Genomic DNA, 25246 nt, shown 5'->3' on the forward strand with positions numbered 1-25246 from the left:
TGAAGTACGATGTACTTTTTTTATATAAACAGTTTACATATAAACACACACACATTTTTCTATAATTTGTTCTTGTTTCTCCTGTTGTCTTTTTCTCAATTGTACACAAATTTTCCATTTTATTATGAAAAGAATTTATGTTTTGTTTTTCAATACTAAAAACAATTTAACAGCCACCAAAAAAAATTCTAGACCTATATTTTCTTCCTCCAAAAAAAAATGTATATGATGTGTTTTTTTTTGCAAACAAAACTGCAAATTAATTACGTCTACACTAGTCTCAATCTAAAATTTTAAATTCGATAGTTTGAGTAAATATGTATGTGTGTGTGTGTGTGCGATTTAATCATTAAACAGCATATACATGTGCTGGTATCTGTGTTCATATATACATGCACACACACGTATCGATATATATGCATATATATGTGTATGTGTGTGCGTATTTCCACTGGCTGTGTGTGTGTTGCGTGGCAGGGTCCATACATTTGTGTTGATATATGAAGTTCGTTTCCGATCGTTTAACGAATGTTGTACAGACAAAAATTTTATAATCCAAAATCGTAAAGAACCAAACGGAATGATGCAGAAAAAAAAAATAACACAATAATCCAGCCGTATACAAATTTTGCGCTCAAGGTTTTTGAAGGGGCGGCAGGCGTGGCCCAGGATGATTACCTTTCTGATATTCCCATTTCGTAGTTGTGAAGATAATTTTGTTTTACAAAGACTTGAAAAGTGAGTTGTACATTTGATTTTGGGGTTTTTCACTAATTTTCACTCTCTTTCACTACACAAATATTTATGATTTTTTTTTTTTATTATTTTAAATTTCTAATTTATGTTTATTTTACTATTATTTTTTTCATGTATATCTTTTTTATTTTATTTTATTTTTTCAATAAAGATTTGGCACAAAGTTGACAACGCTTACGCGATATGAAATTTTTCTAAAGTTGTAATTCGTGTCGTTTTTGGTTTCCGTTTCTTTGGATTTGATTTTTTTTTCAATTCTTTTTCCTTTGTTTGGTTTTAATTAATGATGTGAAAAAGAAATGGAAATGCTTTTTGCCTTTTTGAATTTTTTATAAGTTAAGACCAGTGTACACCATCACACATTTGGGAATCTTCAAAAAACACTGCGCTTTCGAGAAAATCGTATAGTTATCCGCTCGGAGGCTAAAAGCCTACTGGATTCATCAATACACCAGTGGAGGCACCGTGTAATGCTGGCGCTCAATGCAGAAACCCCAACAACGATGTGATACGCAACGATGAGGCAACGAATGGCAATGACGTGGCCTCTATGGAGAAAAGAATACTAGACTCTCTTTTGCACTCTCTCTCTCTCAACAAGTGGAGACTTTCAATATTTCACAAAAAACGTTTGCTTATGGTTGGTCGGTTGGCTGGCTGGCTGGCTGGCAGGTATTCCAGCATGGCCATTGAATTGCATATTGTTTGGCAAAACCAAGCCTAAGCAGGGAGAGAATGAAGAGATGCTACAAAATATTCTCTGTTTTACGCCACTTTACATTATTAGTGCGTAAGGTGGGCATCAACAGCAGCTATACTAACAGGTGTTCAGTGTGTTGTTGTTGCTGTTGCTATTGTTGTTGTTGTAGTTGAGGCCTGTGGCAAAAAAACACACTAATATCACTGTTGTGTGTCCGCCTGGAAAGTAAATACCATTATAGTTACTCTCAAATAATTTCTAATGTGAGAGTTTTCTCTCTCTCCCTCTCTCTCTCTCTTTTTCTGTTTGCCTGCCTCTTTACCCTAAGAGAGAATAACAAACCATGTCCAGGTTTTCTTTGGTTCGTATTTTGTGTGCAAGCGGGCGAGTGTTGCTTAAAAATGCTAACAAGTGGAGCAACAGTTGAAATGAATGAATTTTGTATTGTGGTAGGCGGAGGTTTGGGTCGGGGGTTTGTTTGTTTGACATGAATATGGTGTTCGATTGTGGGTGGTGGGAGGTGGTGTGTAAGGTTTGTTGTACTCTTACTTGGCCTGCATTGTATTCTCTGCTGATTATTTACACAAAGCACCAGCATACATACACATGTACCACCTGCCTGACATGGCTTTTGTTGTGAGGCACAGTCGGATAGATTATGGAAAATAACAAAAAAAGGCTGTTAATACCATAAATAAAACCAAAATTTTATGAAAAAAATATTTTAAATTATGATCTCTAAAAATTATAGATGTTAGTCAATGTTAGTATAGATTTTCTCTAGGAGAATTACTCTAGGCAATTCTTGATTTGTAGAAGACAGAGGGGGTCACATCATTTCGTTTGTAGCACCTCGGAATATTGATCCAAAACCCTATTAACTATGGATGTAAAATCTTTAATTTCAGCGGTGGGTATACTCCTTAAGCTGGCGATATTTGCGAGGCACAAAGAGGTGTCGCATTGCGTCACGCCATTCGGACTCGGCTATAAAAAGGAGGCCCCTTATTATTGAGCTTAACCTTGAATCGCACAGCACTCATTGATATGTTACAAGTTTGCCCCTGATTCTAAATGGAATGTTCATGGGAAAACATTGGAAAATTTGCATTTACTTCATGTTGAGGTAGACCGTTTGGAAAATTTAAGTGGGCCAAATCGCTACATGCTTAAATAAAACTGCCATATGAATCGACCTTAGAGGGAAAAATTTTTATCCGATTTGCTAAAATGTTGTACAAGAGGGTAGTTTGATTTACCCATTAAACTAAGTTCGGCCGAAGCCGAATCCACCACCATGGTTTCTGCTAGAATATGGGTATATCAGGTTATAGACCGATTTGGACCGTACTTGGCGCAGTTGTTGAGAGTCATAACAGAACACTATGTGCAAAATTTTAGCCAAATCGAACAACACTTGCGGCTTCCAGGGGCTCAAGAAATCAAAGCCGGAGATCGGTTTATATGGGAGCTATATTAGGTTCTTGACAGATTTGGACTTTACTTGGCATAGTTGTTGAATGTCATAACAACACTACATGCAAACTTTCAGCCAAGTCGGTCAAGAATTGCGGCAGTTTATATGGGAGTTGTTGATTTTGGAGGTCATAACAGATTGCTATGTGCAAAATTTCAGTCAAATAAAATAAAAATTGCGGCTTCCAGGGGCTCAAGAAGTCAAATTGAGAAATCTGTTTATATGGAAGCTATATCCAAGTCTGAACCGATGTGGCCCATTTGCAATCCCCAACGACCTACATCAAAATTAAGTATCTGTGCTAAATTTCAAGCGGGTAGCTTTACACGAGGCCACCGCAGCGCAGAGGTTAGTATGTCCGCCTATGACGCTGAACGCCTGGGTTCGAATACTGGCGAGACCATCAGATAAAATTTTTAGCTGTGGTTTTTCCCTCCTAATTCTGGCAACATTTGTGAGGTACTATGTCATGTAAAACTTCTCTCAAAACAGATTTCGCACTGCGGCACGCCGTTCGAACTCGGCTATAAAAAGGAGGCCCCTTATTATTGAGATTAAAACTTGAATCGGGCTTCACTCATTGATATGTGAGAAGTTTGCCCCAGTACCTTAGTGGAATGTTCATGGGCAAACAAATTTTTTTCAGCTTTAGCATTCAACTGCTATCGTGATTTCGACAGACGGACGAACGGGCATGGCTAGATCGAATCACAATGTCGAGAGGATCCAGAATATATATACTTTATGGGATCGCAGATCAATATTTCGAGGTATTAGAAACGGAATGACTAGCTTAGTATACCCCCATAGGATGGGGGTTCGCATGAAGTATTTTGGTTTGACCATCTACAACTGCGAAAAGTATGGCTCAAATCGGTTCGTAACCTGATATAGCTCCCATATAAACCGATTTCGGATTTTGCCTTCTTGAGCCGCTAGAGGGCGCAATTATTATCCAATTTGGCTGCATTTTTGCACAAAGTGGTTTTGGTTTAACCATCAACAACTGCACCAAGTATGGTTAAAATTGGTTCATAACCTGATATAGCTCCCATATAAACCGATCTCGAATCTTGAGCCGCTAGAGGGTACAATTATTATCTGATTTGGATAAAAATTAGCATGAGGTGTATTGGTTTGACCATGAACAACTGCGCCAAGTATGGTTCAAATCGGTTCATAACCTGATGCAGCACCCATATAAACCGATTTCCGATATTGACATCTTGAGCCGATAGAGGGCGCAATTATTATCCGATTTGGCTGAAATGTAGCAAGAAGAGTTTTCTTTCGACCACCAACAACTGCGCCAAGTATGGCTCAAATCGGTTCATAATCTGATATAGCTCCCATATAAACCGATTTCGGATCTTGACTTCTTGAGCCGCTAGAGATTATACGATTTGGCTGAATTTTTGCACAAAGTGTTTTGGTTTGAACACCAACACCTGCGCCATATAGGGCCCAAATCGGTTCACAACCTGAAAAAGCTCCCATATAAACAAATTTCGAATCTTGAATTCGTGAGCCGCTAGAGGGCGCAATTATTATACAATTTGGCTGAATTTTTGCATATAAACAAATTTCGAATCTTGAATTCGTGAGCCGCTAGAGGGCGCAACTGTTCTCCGATTTGGCGGAAAATTAGTATGAAGTGGTTTTGTTTGACCATGAACAACTGCGCGAGGTATGGTTCAAATCGGTTCATAACCTGATACGGATCCCGTATAATCCTATCTCAGATCGTGACTTCTTGAGCCGCTAGAGGGCGCAATTTTTATCCGATTTGGCCGAAAATTAGTATGAAGTGTTTTAGTTTGGCCATTAACAACTGCGCCAAGTATGGCTCAAATCGGTTCATAACTTAATATGGGTCTCATATAAACCGATTTCGGATCTGGACTTCTTGAGCCGATAAAGGGCGCAATGGTTATACGATATGGCTGAAAATTGGCAGGTAGTGTTTTGATATGACCATCAACAACTGCGCCAAGTATGGCCCAAAACGGTTCACAACCCGATATAGCTCCAATATAAAGCGATCTTCCGATTATACTTCTTGAGCTTCTAGAGGTAGCAATTCTTATTCAATTTGGCTGAAATATTCAACTTCTTGTATCTTTAACATACGTGATATATATGGCCTGAATCGGTCCATAACCTGATACAGCTCCCATAAGAAAAGATTTTCCAATTGTATTTCTTGAGTCCCTGTAGGGCGCAAATCTTATCTGATTTGCTGAAATTTTGCACAATGAATTCCACTTTGGTCTCCAACAATATGGCCCCAATAGGTTCATAACTTGGTATAACTGAAGTAGCATAGCAATTCTTATCCATTATCCTTTGTTTGTCTATAAAGCGATATCGGCCAAAAAACAAATTCGATCCATGAAGGAGGGTAAATAAGATTCGGACCGACTGAACTTAGTACGCTCTTACTTGTACTTAAGTGCTTCTAGGGCGTAATTCTCATCCAATTTGGTTAAAATATTTATTAGAGTAACCTAATAATAATATATAAGATTCGGCCTGGCCGATTATCTTCTATTTAAACAAATTAGATTTCCATTTCCTTTACATAAAAAAATAAATTCATCTATCTCTGCCAAAAGTCATTGAAAACCCAACCCACTGTGCGATCCCCCATAAACTTTTGATTCACTTTTCGTTTTGGCGCACTAGCTGCCTGGCTGACTCTTCGTTTGCCGTTCGGACCTTCATTCCCCAAAATGTTGGTGGCCAAGGTGGGTATGTAATATGGAATTACAATATTACATTGCTAGTCACAGGGCCTGGGTGGCTGTCAGACACTGGGCGAGTCAGTCATATTGGACGTCAGTCACCTGTTTTTCTGCTGTGGATTGGCTGTGCCCAAAAAAATAAAACGGCAACGGTGTTGCTTGTTCCTTTTATGCGTATTCTTGTTCTTCTTCTTCTGTTTGGTTTTTGGTGGTAGTTTTGTTGTTGTTTAATTTCGTTCATCATGCGTTTCAAGTGATGCTGCTGTTGCTGCTCTATGCTGCCATGGCTCCATTTGATGCTCACCTTTGCTCTGCTGCCCCCATAGTGAGTTGGGCAGTGGTTTATTATTATTTTCAGTGTGCGTTTTTTTTTATTCGGTTCGTTGTCGTTGTCGTTTTTTTTTGTGGGCTTCTAGGTCGCGCTGTTGCCTTTTTATGCTGCTGCTGTTGTTGTTGGTGTTGTTATTGGTGTTGTGATGCTGTGCTGTCTGCTAGGTGGGTGTTTTTTATTTGCCAGCTGAGCAGAGCCCCAAGTCTGGGGAATCAAGCGCCACCAACATCACCGCCGCCGCCACCACCACCACCACCACCGTCTCGGCCAACAGTGACTGACTGTTGCTTTTCCACATTTATATCTATCTGAGCTTTCGCTTACACCAAAGTGTGCACGTGTGTGTTAGTTGAGTGTGCGTGTGTGTGTGTATATTTATATGTTTTTGGAGGAGCCTTTCAGAATGCCTTGTTAAAGTTCGGTGAAAAGATTCGTTTTTTTCTCCTCATTTTTTTTTTCTTTCATACTTCTTGAAATTCTGTGGGGAGAGTATAAAGAAAATAAAAATTCTAAAAACATTCAATTTTATGAATAAAAAATCCACACATTGTGAGCCTGCCAACGTCGCTTTCTACGTTTGAGAGAAACGAAGTAGAAAAAGAAGAAAACTTTTGGTTTTTGACATATCCTCCCTAACCTCTCTGCCAGAGGTTAGTTGCCATTTCGGCACATTTTGCCATCATTAAAAGGTTTTCAATAATGATTTCTCTCACCATGAAATCTTGTTTGGCATTTGTGGGAGTGCGAGTATGTGTGTGTGTGTGTGTGCTTGTTTGTTGCCTGCGAATTTTTGTTTGGACATCTTGGTTTGGAGGCAAAAAAACGAGGCAAGCCAGAGCGTTGACAGGTCTTCTTCCAATTACAGGCTATAAACTAATATAAAAGTAATTGTTAAAAGTTAGCAGAGGTGTTCTTATTATGGCATGGAATTGGAATTGATTTAATGATGTCCTTCCAAAAGAAAAAAAAATGAATGAAAACGGCTACGGCTATGGTTGTGGTAATGCCAGAGAAGCAAAAAAGATTAAATATGTTTTTTCAATCTTTGGCTTGGGTTTTTTTCATAGATTTTAAGCTATTATGGGTCAGATTTCTGACGGTTATTATACCGTCCACCACTATTAAATTTCCCATGAACATTCCACTAAAGAACAAGGGATTAAAGTTTAAGCTCAATGATAAGGGGCCTCCCTTTTTATGCCGAGTCCGAACGGCGTGCCGACACCACTTGGTAGTGAAGTTTTAATAAGGCTGGACACCCCACAAATGTAGCCAGCGTTAGTAAGAGGATAACCACCGGTGGTTTTTCTGATGTCTACGTCAGGATTTGAACCCAGGCGTTCGGCGTCATAACGTCTGCTCGACGGTGTTTAAGCTCAATGATTAAACTTTAAGCTTAATGATAAGGGGCCTCCTTTTTTATACCGAGTCCGAACGGCGTGCCAACACCATCTGGTGGAGAAGTTTTAACATGGCAGGATACCCCACAAATGTAGGCAGCATTAATAAGAGGATACCTGATAATTTTTCTGATGATCACGTCAGCATTTGGGTTTTTTCATAGTTTTTAGCTATTATGAGTCAGATTTCTGACGGTTTTTGTACCGTCCGCCACTATTATACCTATTATGTTCATGGGAAATTGAAGATTCCACTAAGGAACAAGGGATTAAAGTTTAAGCTCAATGATAAGGGGCTTGGTAGTGAAGTTTTAATATGGCATTTGAACCCAGGCGTTCGACGTCATAGACGGACATGTGTCTGCGCCACGGTGTCCTCCACCATTGCCTGAAAATATTGATCTGACACCCAACAAAGTAAATATACCCTGTCCGTCTGACGGAAGCACTCTAACTTTCGAAGAAATAAAGCTAGGCGTTTGAAATCTTGCATGTAAATGGGCTTTTCCGACCATGTTTTGCTATGGCTGCCATATAAACCGATCTTAAACTTGAATTCTTGAGTCTCTAGAAGGCGCAATTCTTATCAGATTTGTCTAAAATTTGGCATGAGGTGTTTTTCTATGACTTCCAACAACCGTAATGAGTAAGATCAAAATCGATTCAAAACCTCATATAACTCCCATATTAACCGATCTCGGGTCTTGAGTTCTTGAGCCGCTAGAGGGCGTAAGTGTTTTGTTTTGACTTTCAATAACTGTGTAATGTATGGTTCAAATCGGTTCAGTGCCTGAAATAGCCCCATATTAACCGATCTCCCGATTACAATTTTTAAGCCTCTAGAGGTCGCAATCCATATCCGATTTGGCTGAAATTTTGTAGAACGACTTCTTCCATGACTCTTAAAATACGTGTTGCATATGGTTTGAATCATTTTTTAACCAGATATAGCTCTCGTATAAACAGATCTCCAATTTACTTCTCGGATCTTGACATCTTAAGCCGCAAGAGGGCGCAATTATTGTCCGATTTTGCTCAAATTTAGCACGAAGTGGTTTGTTTTGACTTCCTACAACTGTTCCCATATTAACCGATCTCCTGTTTATAATTTTTGAGCCTCTAGTGGGCGCAACCCATATCCGATTTGACTGAAAATTTCTACAACGACTTCTTCAATGACCCTAAACATATGTGTTAAATATGGTCTGAATAGGTTCATAGCCTGATAAAGCTCCCATTTAAAAAGATCTCCCAATTTTTCTTCTTGAGCATCTAGAGGGCGCAATCTTATCCGATTTGACTGAAATTTTGCACAATTTCTTCTACTTTGAACCAACAGCCAAACCAAAAATGGGCCCATTTGAATCATAACTTGTTATTGCTCCAATAGCATAGCAATTTTTATCCATTATCTTTTGTTTGAATAGGAAGAGATATCGGGCAAAGAACTTGAAAAATGTGATTCATGGTGGAAGGTTTAAAAGATTCCGGGCGAACTTAGCACGTCTTTACTTGTTTTTATGTAAAAATTTTCCCATAAACATTCTATTAAAGAACCGGAGATATTTCTCTCATATCTTCTATGATAAAAGACCTCCTTTTTTATGCCGAACCGCGTGGAGCTTGGCGACACCGCTCATTAGAGAGTTTAAACATGGGAGGATACCTCACAAATGTAGCCAGCATTAGTAATGCGAAAAGCAGCGCTGAGAATCTTTCTGATGTTCGCGATGGGACTAGAACCAAGGCATTCAGAGTCAAAGACGGAGATGGAGGCACTATGGTGGTCACTGGTAATTTTTATACTACAATATTAGTGAAATTGGATATAGCTTCCATCAGGGACGTAGCCAGGATTTTATTTTAAGGGGGCTCACCCAAAAATTTTTCAAAATCAAAAAATTTTCATATTTTTTTTTAAATTGTTATCGCTACTGGGTGCAGGAACTGACCCATCGGTGTTGACATTTGGTCATTAAGTCAGAGCAAAATTTTATACTGCTTGTCAACACTTGCACTTAGTTTAAGTTAGAAAACTGCACTATTTGTTATGGTATGATAAATACTTGAAGGACTTTTGAATATTTTTCAATTGTTATAACTTTTGGGCCATCTCTGCTTCTTTATATTTAAAAAGGTCTATATAAAATCTAAATCACTTTCATTAAGATTTTGTGAAAAGATGTCAATAAAATATATGACAAAATAGATATGCCCAGACTATGGCAAATTGCCTTCAAGTTGGAGGCTGCTGACTTTTCATAATAATGGCCATAGATGGCAAAAGTCATTATGGAATTGTGGGGCTTAGCTAAATCCATTTCCACTTCAAAAGAGGAGCTGAAAACAAAACATTGATATAGGTAAACATCTTAACAATACCAAACCTTCTACTCACTCTTCATTCTTACAACTCCATTGCACATATTCCTTGTTCAAGGGTTTCAAATCATCATCTATGGTGCTAGGGGTTATTAACAGCTGCTGGTTCTTGGCAAAGTTTCCCTTTATATGAATATTTTTGAAAAGAAAAGACGGTTGAAACACCTCCTTGGCTACGCCACAACTTTGTATATCCTCCCCAGCACATGTATAAATGCCACATACTTTAATGTCACTATATTGCTCTTTTTCATAGGAGCGTCTGCCATCATATACCCCCAAACGATATCTATAGGTTTCGTTGGTATTATCGGAAAGCAGGTCTCCATTGATATGGAAAGAGCAGCACAAATCGCCTTGACATAATTCTTGGTGATAATTGTCTAAATTTTTCAAATCCAACAAAATGGAATTGTAATTCTCGATTTGAGGATCCCTCATGAGCCTAAGACCACTTAGGTTTCGATTTTTGGCGAAATTTTCCACTTTTTCCAAATTTTGTGGCTTGATAGCTTTTCTTCCATTTTTGGGAACTTGAGCTTTGTATAGCCTTCTTTCGCCTATGCCATCCTTGACCATAACTGATATTGGCGAACCACTGTCTCCCACATAAATTCCGGTTCCTGTAATGCCACTTTGTGGGAAACTAGCTCCAGCTGCCAAGAGGCTCACATTATTGCCCCAAGCCCATCCCTGTTGTAGTTGAGTTGCTAAACAAAATGTATGAATAGCCACAATAGAGCAATACAAAGCAAAATGATAAGAGCAGTGTATGCAAGGTAAACACACACACACACACTCACCTGTTAAAAATGGCAATTCCGAGTAAAATAAACTGGTGAATATAAAATCTTTGACACCAAAACGCGTTACCAGCTCCTCCGCTGGGGTGTAGAATAGAATATCAAAGCATATGAAATGACCAAAACGCACTCCAAAGTCAGTATCGAAAATTGCATATTCCGGCTCTAGAGTGGTGTTTTTATTCTCCACATAGACATTGACCTTGCGATAACGCGATACCACTTTGCCATCACGATCAAACACCACATTGGTATTGTAGATATTAAGGCCATTAGAAGCACAGGGTCTGTGATCCAAGGGAACAGTTGTACAATTTTCCTTCTCGGTCAAGTTTATCACCAAATATTTTTGTACCCTGCGAGCAGCACATGACAATGTGACAAAGAAATCGCTGTACGGTGTATCAGTGCCATTGACAAGACAAGGCACGATCTGGTCTTTTTCTGAAGGCACATAAGTCAAATGGAAGGGATTGTTAAGAGTTCCCTCTGGGAAAACTAAAATGTCAGTGTCTTGAGCTTCTGTAGATTCCATTATTTGTAAATAGGCCTTTAAATGGTCGGCCAACAATTCAGCTGATGTCATGCCTGAGATAGAGGGACGAAATTCTACAACACCCGCTGTATAGTATTCAGAATCAGCTGTAGCCCCCACATGTGATACCTGTTGGCGTTAATGTTTTAGAAATAAAAAAACAACAAAAGTACAGACTTACCATTGCATTGTTGATGAACAGCAATCCAATAAGAAACACCCAACACTGGCCTTTGTATACATAATTCCCTAACATGCTTATTGCATTTCTTCTTCAGCTTTAAGAAGCACAACTTGACAGTGTAAGAGCTTAAACAATACTAAAAATCATGATAAGAGCACCAGATTCATAATCTTTTTACTTTCACTTTGAATGCAGAGAGCAAATTAGAGTAGACTATAAGTATCGCTCTCTTTGTTTAATGCTAATCTAATCTCACAGAAAAAAATGCATGATTTTATCAATGGGATTTATCTGTGTACTGAGAGAAGGTAGTTGGAAAACTCTAGCATACTTTTAGGATGCATAAAATTTAACTTGGAACTGAATAAATGAAACACTCATGCATATTCTACGTGGCTGGGTTAGATGGTATATGATTCTAAGCAAAAGCATGAAAACAGCAGGCGGAGTCTACTAGATAATACCCTACACCATCGAGTCTACGTACTACTTTTAACACATAGAACCTATATCTAAATCTATTAAGGCTATAATTTTGCATACCTATTGAAATATTGAATAGAACATAGCAAGATTTTCTTACGATAGGACCAGCAGTAGCCACTGTCTCAAAAGCTTATATGGGCCTGAAATCATTAAGCTCCCATATACTGAATGTAACTCTGGACCGATTTTGATGATATTTTGCACACGTAGTGGGACATCAAATAAAACATTTCATGCAAAACTTTGTTTGGTTGGATTGGACCAAAATTTTGGCTACTACGACCATAACGGATGAAAGATATATGGGAGCTATATCTTTATCAGATCCGATTTGAATGAAATTTTGACCACGTTTTGGGACGTGAAATCACATGAAGAATTTGTAAAGAGCGGACCAAAATTGTGGTTCCTACAGCCTAAAAAGCTATATCTAAATCTGGACCGATTTTTATGACATTATGCAGACGTGTTGGGGCGTCAAATAAAACATCTCATGCAAAACCTTGTTAAGATTGCAACAAAATTGTGCTTACAACTACCTTGAAACGTCATATCGGCTGAAAAATATACATATGTGGAAGCTATTTCCAATTCTGATCCGATTTTGATGAAATTTCGCCACGTATTTGGACGTCAAATAAAACATCTCATGCAAAATTTTGTAAATATTGGACCAAAATTGTGGCTACCACGGCTTAAAAGGCTATATCGGATGAAAGTTGTGTATGGGAGCTTTATCTAAATCGGATCCGATTTTGAAGAAATTTTTAGGGCGCCCCGGTAGCCGAGTTGGTACCGTGCTTAGATTACCAGTGCAGGGGTCGTGGGTTCAATTCCCGCCAGAATGGACTTAAAATTGTCCAAGTGAGTCTGTAAAGGACTGCCACTCTTACTTTACCTAGCCTTGATGAAATTTTGCACACATATTGGGACGTCAAAAAAACGTCTCGTGCAAAATTTTGAAAAGATCGGACAAAAATATTAGCTACTATGCCCTTAAAAGGCCGTATTGGGGTAAAGTTATATATGGGAGCTATATCTAAATCTTATCTAATTTTTTTCGAAATCAAGTTTGTCCTTGGACCAAAAAAGTAACTTGTGCAAAATTTTACGACATCGGACTACAAATGCGACCTGTACTTTGATCAGTGTGTCTACATTGCGAACCCAGGGACTGAGATCTGTTTTAGGCTGCCTGATCATAATACGGTCCTGCAGGCAGAGATCCGGGCGATCACGAAATGCGTGAGGTGGTGTGATGCTAACGCACCACCAGGTGTGAACATCTTTACGAACAGTAAACTAGCCATAAGGGCAATAACAACCAGGAGGGTAAGGTTACGAACAGTCTTGCGGTGTAAAAAGGAGATTGAAGCCTTTTCTGAGGATGGCACAATCCGCATCGTTTGGTTGCCGAGCCATAACGGAGTAAGGGGGAATAAAAGGGCAGGCGATTGGGCAATGAAGGTCAGAGAACTGCTATTGATAAACTTGGTTAACCCGAAGCCTTCCGGGTCATAGTCCGCAGTCCGAGTTAAGGGAGTGGGCTACGAACGTACATGCACTGTGGACCAACAAAACGGTCCGTAGGACGGCGAAAATCCTATGGGGTAATCCGGATCGTGAGAAGACGAAGCTCTTACTGAAAGGAGGTACAAAGGAGGTCATCATAGCTTTCGGCATCATAACAGGACACATAGAACTACGAGCTCACTTATGCAAAATCGGTGCGGCAAGTGATAGCATGTGTGGGGCATGTGGGGAAGATGACGATACATTGCAGCATTTTCTACACAGATAAAAATAATTCTGAAAAACAACAACTTTGGTCGAAAAAACAACTACGAAAGTTGTTAATTTTCCTGCAACAATTTTTTTTGAATCTCAACGACCCAAAGTACAAATTTGTTGTTGAAAGGCACTCTTTGCAAGCCAAAAGGCAAAAACCCAAGCCAAGCAAGGCAAAAAACCATCTAACCAGCCAACGCATGTGCTTTGTTCGGGTGGTGGTGATTTTGTTGCCTTTGTTCGGCTCGCACTGCTTTGTCTCGTTCATTTTATTGCTGCTCTCGGGTTTTCTCTCTATCACTCGCTACTCTTAAAAACAAATTTAAATATTTTGGTATTGAACTCATGTTTGGTAGTCTTGCAGCAGCATAGAATTCCCAACTTACAATTGTCTTTTTCAAGGTTACTTTTTAGGTTTAGAGTGCACAACAAGCCCATACTGGCTTGGGTGTATGTCAATAGTGGCATCGGCGGATTAATATCTGCACCCTCTTTTCAACCTAACCTAACCTATTTGGACCATACTTGACATGGCGATTAAAAGTCATTGTCATATCAAACAAGATTTGCTCTCTCTAGTTTCATAAAAGGTTTGAGGGCTTAAATTTTCCTTAGCGTAGAGGCTTCAAATGTATCTTTCAAAGAGCTGCAAAAGTAGATTTACTTGTTGTAAGTTTATTGATTTGTTGTTTTTAGAAAAATCGTATTTAATTCCCTACAAGTATAGATGAACTAAAACGACAATTAATCCGCACAAAGTAGACATCACCATTGAAGAAGCACCATCACCCAAGCCATAGCCGTCATAATAATTGCCATAAATTGAAAAAGCCAAGAGATTACTGGTGGAGGTATTCAAACTGTAGCGAACATCGATTTGGTTGCTAGTAAAAAAAACATCCATTAGAAATTTTGTATAGATTTTCTATTACAATACTCACTCGTTTCTTACAACTTCAGACCATTCAAATTCTCCTACTGCCACAGGCATTAAATCACTTGCCTTCAAACTATTGGGCATTAAGAGGAAACCATTGGCTTTCGGAAAGGTAGCCTCAATGGTAATATTCTCAAAAATAACATCCGTATTGATGCTGTGCACCTTGCCACAATCCATTATGTCCTCCTTGCCTATGCAGCTGATTAAGGCACAATTCATGAGTTTATTTTTTTCGACGGCCGCCTCATTGCGTATGCCCCTAAAAGCCCCCAGGCGATAGTGATAATGCTGGGAATCCTCATTGAGTGACAAGGGCTGCCAATGCAAATCGAATGAGCAACATAATGACGAATTGGAGTTGCACAATTTTTGCGATAAATGAGTGCCCTTACTAAGATCCACTGAAATGGTGTCATAAAATTGTAGATAATCCCGTTTTAGAAAAATATCTGGTTTTTCTAGTCTTGTGGTGGGGGCAGATGGTAAAGATCTTCTTGCCCTATGCTTTTGATGCGGATATTTGGGCACCCGGGACACATATAGAGTGCGTTTCCCCAATCCCTGATTCATGACAGCCACCAGAGTGCCATTGCGTCCATTATAAATGCCTGTACCTGTGCTACCCGCCACTGGATTGGAAGCACCTGCTGCCAGCAGATTGACATCATTTCCATAAGACCAGGCCTGTTGTATTTGAACAGCTACAAAAGATAAATACAATGTTGCAATCAGTTATTGCATTCCACGTTTTAGGTAGCTGTTCGACATGTTATCGCTGCTAATCGTTGACCACGAAAATAGCAATTCTTTACAGGGCCTCTGATAAGCCACACTATAAACATTGGAATCATTTTTTGTTTACTATCAGTGTCTAGCCCATGTTATATTACTCACCTGTTAGGAAGGGCAGCTGTGAGAACCACATAGTGGTAAAAATAAAATCTTTGATACCGTGCTTGTCTACCATTTCTTGAGCCGGCGAGTAAAAGAGTATATCGAAGCATATAAAGTGGCCGAAGCGCACACCAAAATCTGTTTCGAACCATCCAAACTCAGGCACATAAGTGAAATTTTTGTTTTCCCCATACAGATGGACCTTGCGGTAACGCGATATCACTGTTCCCTGGCGATCGAAGACCACATTGGTATTGAATATATTTAGGCCATTGCTGGCACAGGGCCTGGGGTCCTCAAGAACCTCGGAGCACAATTCCTTTTCGGTTAAATTGATAACAAGATACTTGGCGTACTTGCGGGCTGCACAGGACAGCTGTTTTAGCACATTATGGTAATCCTCCCCCTCTTCGGCATCGCACGGGATCACCTTTACTTTGGAAGGATTTGGCACAAATGTCATATCGTCATTATTGTTCAAAGTACTCTCCGGAAACACTATTATGTCCAATGACTCAGCCTCTTTGGAAGCCAATATTTCCAAATATCCCGCCAAATTATCATTGAGACGACTTTCGCTGGTCATCGCTGCCGAAGGTCGAAATTCCACCACACCAGCATTGTAGTATAAATCACTTGGTAAACTGGCCTATAATCATAAAGTAATTTTAGTTTTATTTATTTAGCACAATAATCACTTTGATAACACAACAATCGTGTCTGCTTAACAATTTCAACAATGGGTGCAATATTATTTTTGTATTTTATTGTATGTGAAGAGACCAATTTAGTTGAGAGTTTTAGAGAGTTTAATAACCGTTTCTGATTTATAAGAAAACAAAAATAAATGAATTAAACACACACACACACACGTAAAAACTACAACCTGTGTCGATAGCTCGAAGAAAAGCGCGCACAAACCGAAGAATACCGCTGGAATTTTATACATTTCCGTAGTTTGAAAGCCGTCTTTACCTTAACAACTCCGAAATCTAATTGATTGGTAATGGCCAGTTGATTACGATTTAAATCTTTCAAGTCCGAAGCTTTTTCGACCGATTAACCAAATAATCTTATCTTAGTATAAAAGAATGACCAAACCATTGCAAATCTTTATTCTTGTGGTTTTTAGTAGCAAAAGCAAAGCATAGTTTTAGGTTGTCTAAAGAAAGAATAGATGCATTGGATTGTTAGAACTCTCAGAGAGTACATTGGCGTGAAGTATTTTCAGAGAGCATATTTACCGATTAACCAAATAATCTTATCTTAACGTAAAAGAATGACCAAACCATTGCAAATCTTAATTCTTGTGGTTTTTAGTAGAAAAAGCAAAGCATAGTTTTAGGCTGTCTTCAGAAAGCATAGATTCTTTGGGTTGTTGAAACTCTCAGAGAGCACATTGGCGTTAAGTATTTTCAGAGAGCATGTTTATGCATTTTTATAAGGGGATAGTGTGAGGACACATTAAATCAAATTGATCTATATCAGAGATGGGAAAGTTGGCACTATAGTACTTTATTTAGTTCCTTTTCAACCCGCGAAGTAGCTTTGTATCCCTTTGACAAATTTAGTACCTTTTTAAGTACAAGAAAATGGTCAATGTATGGAAACGCATAATTATAACTATGTCAACATTGACATTGGCCTCAAATAGGTCCTAGAAAGTATCGGAAGGACATGTCAAAGAGGTTAACATATCCGCAAATGACTCTCAACTCCTGGGTTCAAATCCTAACACAAAAAAAGTTTTCAGCGGTGATCATTCCTCACTAATGTTGATGACATTTATGAAGCCAGTTTCGCTGGAAACTAACTGGTATAAATAGAACTAAGACATGAATAGAACAACACTCAATGTTATTAGAGTGAGGAGAAGAAAAGGGTATGTTTTATTTATTTAACAGCTAAATTGGAACCAATTTTAACGAAATCGCGTAGGTGTTATAAAACTCACAGGAGGAAACATTGTGCAAAATGCTGAAAATAGTAAGGGGAATCTGGTGATGCAAATATTTGCATCTCGCTGGATTTCTGATCGGATTTTTTACCCGAAATTCTTGTTTTTAATTTTGTCTTGAGAGTACCAACATATACGTTACATTTAAGTTTGTAATCAATATTCGACTTGTCCTCTTTTTTGACCTTAGTCTTCGTCCTACTGAAAAAACTTTTTTACCGTGTTGTGCTTTTGTAACGCAATTTAAACCTTCTCTTTGTTGTACAACTCAGATTTGTCAAAGCGCTCTGAAAATCCTGAAACGTAATGTTGTTCTCCTTTTCAGTCGTTTCCTTTGCTTTTTCTTTCTTGACTTATTTAATTGAGTCCTGTATGGTCCTTTTTGGGAAGAAGTCATTTTTTCTCAATATTTCGTATATCCTGTTTTCATTGCTGTGCTAGAATGAGACATCGCTAATGTTTTGCACATGTCTTATTCAGTTGGTTGCTGTATTTATAATAACTCTTCTAAGTTGTTTAGAATTGAAATTTATAAGTCTTCCTGACGCAGTTGGTTTCTGATACCAATTCAATTTGATTATACCGCCTTCTCTATGTACAATTGCATCCAGATATGATAGTTTATTATTCGCTACTTTTTCCATTGTAAACTGTAAACTGCTGGTTAAATTCTTTCAGTGGTATTAACGTATTTTCTACTTCGTCTTCCTTTACTAAGACATACAAGTCGTCGGCATATTTCGTCAAAAACCTCGATTTGATGGACAATTTTGCATCACGGAGCCTAATGGGTTAGGTTAGGTTGAAAAAAGGGTGCAGATATTAATCCGCCCCATGCCACTATAGACATACACCTAAGCCAGTAATCGGCTTGTTGTGGTCTCTAAAAACTTAAAAGTAGCCTCGAAAAAGAAAATTTAAAGCTGGCCTTCCGTGCTACTTACAAAATCCTTAATTGTTTTCCATACCACTCCCCTAAGTTAGTTCATGTCTGGTATCGTGTCTCCTCCTATGTACCGGTGTCCGTTGGTAGCGAAAACCGTGCAATGACATGGGAAATGCTCCAACGTCTCATCATCTTTCCCACATGCCCTACATATGCTATCACTTGCGGCACCGATTTTGCATAAGTGAACTCGTAGTCCGATGTGTTCCGTTATGACACCAAAAGCTATACCGATCTCCTTCTATCTTCCTTTCAGAAATAGCCTCGTCCTCTTACGATGCGGGTCATCCCATAGGGTGACCAGTTTCGCCGTCCTATCGATTTTTTCGCTGTTCCACTGTGTTTTATGCGCGTTTGTCGGCCACGCCCTTAAATCGGACTGCGTCGACCCGAAAGGCTTCGGGTTAACCATGTTTATCGACGGCAGTTCTCTGGCCTTCACAGCCAAATCGTCTGCTTTCTCATTCCCAGTTACTCCGCTATGGCCCGGCACCCAAACGACTGTTCGCGACCTTGCCGTCCTTGTTGTTATTGCCCTTATGGCCATTTTACTGTCCGTAAAGATGTTCACACTCGAAGTCTTCGCGTTAGTACCACACCACTTCACACATCGCCCGGATCTCTGCCTGCAGGACTGTATTATGGTCAGGCAGTCTGAAACAGATATCAGGCTTTGGGTTCTCAATGTAGACCCCCAGACCCGCACTGTCCCCTAATAACACCTCTACACTATGTCTGTTCGTGACCTTACCTTCCTGGTTGTTATTGCCCTTATGGCCATTTTACTGTCCGTAAAGATGTTCACACTCGACGTTTTCGCGTTAGTACCATATCACCTCACGCATTCCGTGATCGCCCGGATTTCTGCCTGCAGGACCGTATTATGGTCAGGCATTCTAAAACAGATCTCAGGCTTTGGGTTATCAATGTAGAGCCCCAGACCCGTGCTGTCCCCTAATAACACCTCTACACTATGTCTGCAATTATTGGGGATGCTTGAGAGTCCAGAGAGCGCAATTCTCATCCGATTTGGCTGAAATATTACATGAGGTGTTTTGTTAAGACTTCCAATAAATGTGCCAAGTATGGTTCACATCGGTCCACAACCTGATATAGCTACCATATAAACCGATATTGGATCTTGACTTTTTGAGCCACTAGAGGGCGCAATTCTTATCCGATTTAGCTGAAATTTTGCATGAAGTGTTTTGCTGTGACTTTCAACAACTGTGCTAAGTATGGTTCAAATTGGTGGATAACTTGATATGGCTGCCATATAAACCGATCTTGTATCTTGACTTTTTGAGCCTCTAGAGGGCGCAATTCTTATCCGATTTGGCTGATGTTTTGCATGAACTGTTTTGCTATGATTTCCAATAAGACTTCCAATAAATGTGCCAAGTATGGTTCACATCGGTCCACAACCTGATATAGCTACCATATAAACCGATATTGGATCTTGACTTTTTGAGCCACTAGAGGGCGCAATTCTTATCCGATTTAGCTGAAATTTTGCATGAAGTGTTTTGCTGTGACTTTCAACAACTGTGCTAAGTATGGTTCAAATTGGTGGATAACTTGATATGGCTGCCATATAAACCGATCTTGTATCTTGACTTTTTGAGCCTCTAGAGGGCGCAATTCTTATCCGATTTGGCTGATGTTTTGCATGAACTGTTTTGCTATGATTTCCAATAACTGTGCCAAATAAGGTTCAAATCGGTTCATAACCTGATATAGCTGCCATATAAACCGATCTGGGATCTTCACTTCTTGAGCCACTAGAGGGCGCAATTCTTATCCGATTTGGCTGAAATTTTGCATGAAGTGTTTCGTTATGACTTCCAACAACTGTGCTAAGTATGGTTCAAATCGGTATTTAACCTGATATAGCTGCCATATAAACCGATCTGGGATCTTCACTTCTTGAGCTTCTAGAGCGCCCAATTCTTATCCGATTTGGATGAAATTTTGTACATCGGCTTCTCCCATGCCCTTCAATGTGTGTGTTCAATATGGTTTGAATTGATCTATAGCCTGATACAGCTCTCATACAAACCGATCTCCCGATTATGCTTCTTGAGCCCCTATAAGGCGCAATTCTTATCCGAAACTGACTGAAATATTACCCAATGACTTCTACTATTGTCTTGAATTTCATTCAATTCATTTATGGTACAAATAGGTCTATGACTTAATGCAGCTCCAATAGCATACCTATACTTATACATTATTCTTTGTTTGCCTAAAAAGAGATACCGCGCAAAGAACTCGAATCATTTTTATTTTAGTCAATAATAGATAAAAGTTCATTCATTTGTGCAACAGGAAATAATTTTTAAGAACAAAACTCAAAAAGTCATCACCCCAATAACCATTATTGGCTCCAAATGTTTATAATAAAGGTACTATGTTAGCTTCGAGTCTTGCAAAGAAATGAAATGAAAAGTGCCAAGGTATCAAAATTATCATCCCTGCTATAGCTACAACTGAACTTCGATCTGTAGAAAGAAAACAGTGGCATATAATTTGTCAGGCTTCGCGTACAGAATATTTAAGAATTGTTAATGTAAACATTTAATGAGTGAAAAGGGCACTCTTGTTTAACAAGTCAATATCTTTCAACAAACAAATTGCTGACTTTGAAGTTTTAGTTTTTGTTGTAGTTGAAGTTGTTCTTTTCAAATGTTGCATACATAAATCCTTAATCAGCAAAAAGCAAAAATCTGAATGGAGAAATAAACACAAAAAAGGAAACATGATAAGCTTTGCCATTTCATTTTCAGTAATGCTATTCTCTGGTCGTTTTATAAAGACACAGTTCCTATCGCTGTGAGTCATATGAAATTGCATATAAAGCATGGATATGGGAAGTCTTATTGGAACTTTATCTTGCACAGAGCTGTAAAAGACATGAACATATATTGGGTTGCCAAAAAAGTAATTGCGGATTTTTTAAAAGAAAGTAAATGCATTTTTAATAAAACTTAGAATGAACTTTAATCAAATATACTTTTTTTACACTTTTTTTCTAAAGCAAGCTAAAAGTAACAGCTGATAACTGACAGAAGAAAGAATGCAATTACAGAGTCACAAGCTGTGAAAAAATTTGTCATTCATTTGACTATATGAAAAATCCGCAATTACTTTTTGGGCAACCCAATAGTTGTCATGTATTTATTTATTGTTTGTTATTTCTTAAATGGTTTGTTATTTCCTACATATAAAAATGTACCAAAATGCCTATTAATCCGCACAAAGTTGAAATGGCCGGTGAAGAAGCAGCATCATCCAAACCATCGCCATCGTAATAATTGCCATAGATGGAAAAGGCCAAGAGATTACTGGTTGAGGTATTCAAACTATAGCGAACATCAATGTGGTTGCTAGAAAAGACTCATTGGAAAAAACTGTACTTGACTTAAAAAATATGTACTCACTCTTTTGTTAAAACTTCTGACCATTCAAACTCTCCCACCGGTACAGGCATTAAATCGCTCGCCTTCAAACTATTTGGCATTAGTAGAAAACCATTGGTTTTGGGAAATCGAGCCTCAATGGTTATATTCTCGAATATAACATCCGTATTGATGCTGTACACCTTGCCACAATCCATTATGTCGTTCATGCCTATGCAGCTGATTAAGGCACAATTCATTAGTTCATTTGTTTCATCGGTCGTATCCTTGCGCAGGCCACTAAACGCCCCTAGGCGATAGTAATAATGCTGGGAATCCCCATTGAGAGACAAGGGTTGCTAATGCAAATCAAATGAGCAACATAATGACGAATTGGAGTAACACAATTTTTGCGATAAATGGGTACCCTTGCTAAGATCCACTATAAGGGTGTCGTACAATTCTAGATAATCTCGTTTGAGACGAACATCTGGTTTTTCTAGTCTTGAGGTGGCGGCAGGTGATAAGGATCTTTTTGTCCTATGCTTCGGATTCGCATATTTGGGCACCCGGGACACATGTAGAGTGCGTTTCCCCAATCCCTGATTCATGACAGCCACCAGAATGCCATTGCGCCCATTATAAATGCCTGTACCTGTACTACCCACCATGGGATTGGAAGCTCCTGCGGCCAACAGATTGACATCATTCCCATATGACCAGGCCTGGTGCACTTGAACAGCTACAAAGATAAATACAATGTTGCAATCAGTTATTGCATTCCACGTTTTAGGTAGATGAGCGACATGTTATCGCTCTCCTAATCGTTGGCCACGAAAATAGCCATTCTTTTCTAGGGCTCAGATAAGCCACACAATAAAATTATTAGAATAAATTTTTGTTGACTATCAGTGTCTAGGCCATGTTATGTTACTCACCTGTTAGGAAGGGTAGCTGTGAGAACCACATAGTGGGAAATATGAAATCTTTAATGCCCTGCTTGTCCACCATTTCTTGGCCCGGTGTATAGAACAGAATGTCGAAGCAGATAAAGTGGCCAAAGCGCACACCGAAATCTGTATCGAACCATCCTAGCTCAGGCAGATAAGTAGTATTCTTGTTCTCCCCATAGGGATGGATCTTGCGGTAACGCGATATCACTGCTCCCTGGCGATCAAATACCACATTGGTATTATAGACGTTAAGGCCATTGCTGGCACAGGGCCTAGGGTCTTCAGCAGCTTCGGAGCACAATTCCTTTTCGGTTAAATTAATAACAAGATACTTGGCATACTTGCGGGCCGCACAAGACAGCTGTTGTAACACATAATGATACTGCTCCCCTTCGTCGGCATCACACGGCGCCATCATGGCCTTGGAGGGATTTGGCACAAATGTCGCATGGTCGTTATCGTTCAAAGTACTCTCCGGAAACACTACTATATCCAATGGCTCAGCCTCTTTGAGAGCCAATATTTCCAAATATCCTTCTAGATTATCTTTGACACGACTTTCGCTGGTCAATGCCATCGAAGGTCGAAATTCCACCACACCTGCATTGTAGTATAAATCACTTGGTAAACTGGCCTGGAATAAAAAAAACCAAAAAGTAAATTTAGATTTATTCGCCCATAATTAGAAAAATAATCACTTTGATAATACAACAAATCGTGTTCATTTTAGTTATCAACTTTAAAAGTTTTATTATACCCTCCACCATAATATTAACTTCCCCATTCCGCGTTTGTAGCACCTCGAAATATTGAAATATTTTGTCTGTCTACCGCAGGCACACTTACTTTTGAACGAGTGAAACTAAACACCCGCAGTTTTGTAAACATTTTTCTTATTGATGTAGGTCGCTCGGGGTTTGAGTGACATAAGGTCAACCAGTGCATTTTTAGACATAACTCCCGTATAAACCGATTTAACTTCTTAAGACCCTAAAGGCCATAATTATTATCCTATTTAGTTGCAATGTTGCATGATGTTATGACTTGCAGTACCCATAACAACTTTGGTACAAGTTGGTTCATACTCCGATATAGCTTCTACATATAGTAATCTACCGATTTGTATTTTTGAGCCCTTGAAGTGGCCATTTCCTTTTCGGTCTGGTTGACATTGCTAACAGTGACTTCCGTAATGATTTGGATAACTGATAATTTTTTCTGAATAATTGGACATAGCCCAAAAACTTGACCATAGCTATTCTTGATAGAGGGTACTTAAGATTCGGCCCACTTGAACTTAACACGGTTTTAACTTATATTTCTTCGTTCGAATTTTTAAATTTAGTTGTCAAAAAAGAGAGGGAAAAAAGGAAAACAATCCTTAAAAATACTCCACAAAGTTACTACAACCTGTGTTGTTAGCCCGAAGAAAAGCGCGCACAAACTGAAAAATACCGTTCGAAATTTACTCATTTCCGTGTTGTGAAAGTCGTCTTTATCGAAGCAATGCTAAACTCTAATTGACTGGCAATGAATATTTGTCAACAATTTAAATCCCTCAAGCTCGAAGCTTTTTTCGCTGGACTAACCAAACACATTTGGCTTTTGTTGAAAACCGACCATTGCATTGTAGGTCTTAAATCCAAGGGATTGATTTAGCTAAAATCAAAGCATACTTTAAGGCTGGTAAATATAAATCTCTTAGTAAATGAAAGCAGCTCTCGGAGAATATATTGGTGAATATATATAAATATGATATCATATCATTATCATATGGACATAAAAGGTGTTTTCGAGTACTTTTCCATTGAGAATTTGAGAGTAGGACCCAGTAGGCGGAATTTTCGGTAGCAAATTCAAGGGGACAAAAATCTATGCATTTGTTTGGCCAATCGGCCACACTTTTCTGCTGATAAAGTACTCAATAAAGCCCTGCACAAAACCATTAATTGGCGACTGTCTTGGCTGAACTCGTGAACACTAAACATACATGATGTTGTATTTCAAGACTACTAAAGAGCGAGACACTAAAGATAGAGTAAAACGAACAAGTTACTGTTGAGTAGATAATCTAGAAAAACAATCACCCTTTATTCCCGCTACAGTGAGTTATGAGAAATTACTCGCTGTATATGAAAGTGTCTCGCTGTCATTTTCAAAATATGAACTGATTACACCTTGCCAAATCAATCGCCTTACCTTGTTCGAATTTCGTACTACGAAAGCAGACAACAAGAACAAGAAGTCAAGATTCCAGATCGGTTTGTATGGCAGCTATATCAGGTTATGTAACGATTTGCGCCATACTTAGCACAGTTATTGGAAGTCATAATAAAACACCTCATGCAAAATTTCAGTGCAATCGGATAAGAATTGCGCCCTCTAGAGGTTCAAGAAGTCAAGATCCAAAATCGGTTTATATGGCAGCTATATCAAAACATGGACCGATTTGAACCATTTACAATTCCAACCGACTTACACTAATAAAAAGTATTTGTGCAAAATTTCAAGCGCCTAGCTTTACTCTTTCGAAAGTTTGCGTGCTTTCGATAGACAGATGGACGGACGGATG

General features: G+C 38.9%; 4 protein-coding genes across 4 annotated transcripts in view; all 4 read right to left on the minus strand.

Annotated features, from left to right (window-relative positions):
- LOC106085736 (voltage-dependent T-type calcium channel subunit alpha-1G) overlaps positions 1-1629 on the minus strand; it is a 194727-nt gene extending 193098 nt beyond the window's left edge. Inside the window, exon 1 of the mRNA XM_059368132.1 lies at positions 679-1629. The gene's annotated coding sequence lies outside the window, so the exon portion shown is untranslated. The remainder of the gene's footprint in view (positions 1-678) is intronic.
- LOC106082609 (vanin-like protein 2) overlaps positions 1-11403 on the minus strand; it is a 29903-nt gene extending 18500 nt beyond the window's left edge. The window contains exons 1-6 of the mRNA XM_059366438.1: positions 11310-11403; positions 10594-11257; positions 9807-10500; positions 9568-9748; positions 1799-2135; positions 1579-1674 (exon numbers count right to left, since the gene is read on the minus strand). Coding sequence (XP_059222421.1) covers positions 1579-1674; positions 1799-2135; positions 9568-9748; positions 9807-10500; positions 10594-11257; positions 11310-11384 — 2047 coding nt within the window. The 5' untranslated portion in view covers positions 11385-11403. The remainder of the gene's footprint in view (positions 1-1578; positions 1675-1798; positions 2136-9567; positions 9749-9806; positions 10501-10593; positions 11258-11309) is intronic.
- A 2838-nt stretch (positions 11404-14241) lies between these two features.
- LOC106082635 (vanin-like protein 1) lies at positions 14242-16409 on the minus strand. The gene is made up of 4 exons (XM_013245264.2): positions 16307-16409; positions 15421-16069; positions 14528-15227; positions 14242-14470 (listed from the first exon to the last, which is right to left on the minus strand). Exons 1-4 carry the CDS (start codon positions 16367-16369, stop codon positions 14302-14304), a joined length of 1581 nt encoding a protein of 526 aa, XP_013100718.2. The 5' UTR covers positions 16370-16409; the 3' UTR covers positions 14242-14301.
- Positions 16410-21553: 5144 nt separating this feature from the next.
- On the minus strand, positions 21554-24172 carry LOC106082644 (vanin-like protein 1). Its single transcript, XM_013245275.2, has 4 exons — positions 24085-24172; positions 22660-23308; positions 21764-22463; positions 21554-21709 (listed from the first exon to the last, which is right to left on the minus strand). Exons 1-3 carry the CDS (start codon positions 24145-24147, stop codon positions 22081-22083), a joined length of 1095 nt encoding a protein of 364 aa, XP_013100729.2. The 5' UTR covers positions 24148-24172; the 3' UTR covers positions 21554-21709; positions 21764-22080.
- Positions 24173-25246: the final 1074 nt, after the last annotated feature.

This window comes from Stomoxys calcitrans, chromosome 4, assembly GCF_963082655.1.
Source record: "Stomoxys calcitrans chromosome 4, idStoCalc2.1, whole genome shotgun sequence".
In the NCBI taxonomy this organism is placed as follows: domain Eukaryota; kingdom Metazoa; phylum Arthropoda; class Insecta; order Diptera; family Muscidae; genus Stomoxys; species Stomoxys calcitrans.

Coding starts and splice junctions, on each gene's coding strand:
- LOC106082635 (XM_013245264.2), bottom strand. CDS start 16,369: ATGTATAAAATTCCAGCGGTATTCTTCGGTTTGTGCGCGCTTTTCTTC. Junction 16,070..16,306: donor TCTTCGAGCTATCGACACAG/GTTGTAGTTTTT, acceptor TTATGATTATAG/GCCAGTTTACCAAGTGATTT. Junction 14,471..14,527: donor TCTGAAGTTGTAAGAAACGA/GTGAGTATTGTA, acceptor TTTTTTTACTAG/CAACCAAATCGATGTTCGCT.
- LOC106082644 (XM_013245275.2), bottom strand. CDS start 24,147: ATGAGTAAATTTCGAACGGTATTTTTCAGTTTGTGCGCGCTTTTCTTC. Junction 23,309..24,084: donor TCTTCGGGCTAACAACACAG/GTTGTAGTAACT, acceptor TTTTTATTCCAG/GCCAGTTTACCAAGTGATTT. Junction 22,464..22,659: donor ACAGCTACCCTTCCTAACAG/GTGAGTAACATA, acceptor TTATCTTTGTAG/CTGTTCAAGTGCACCAGGCC.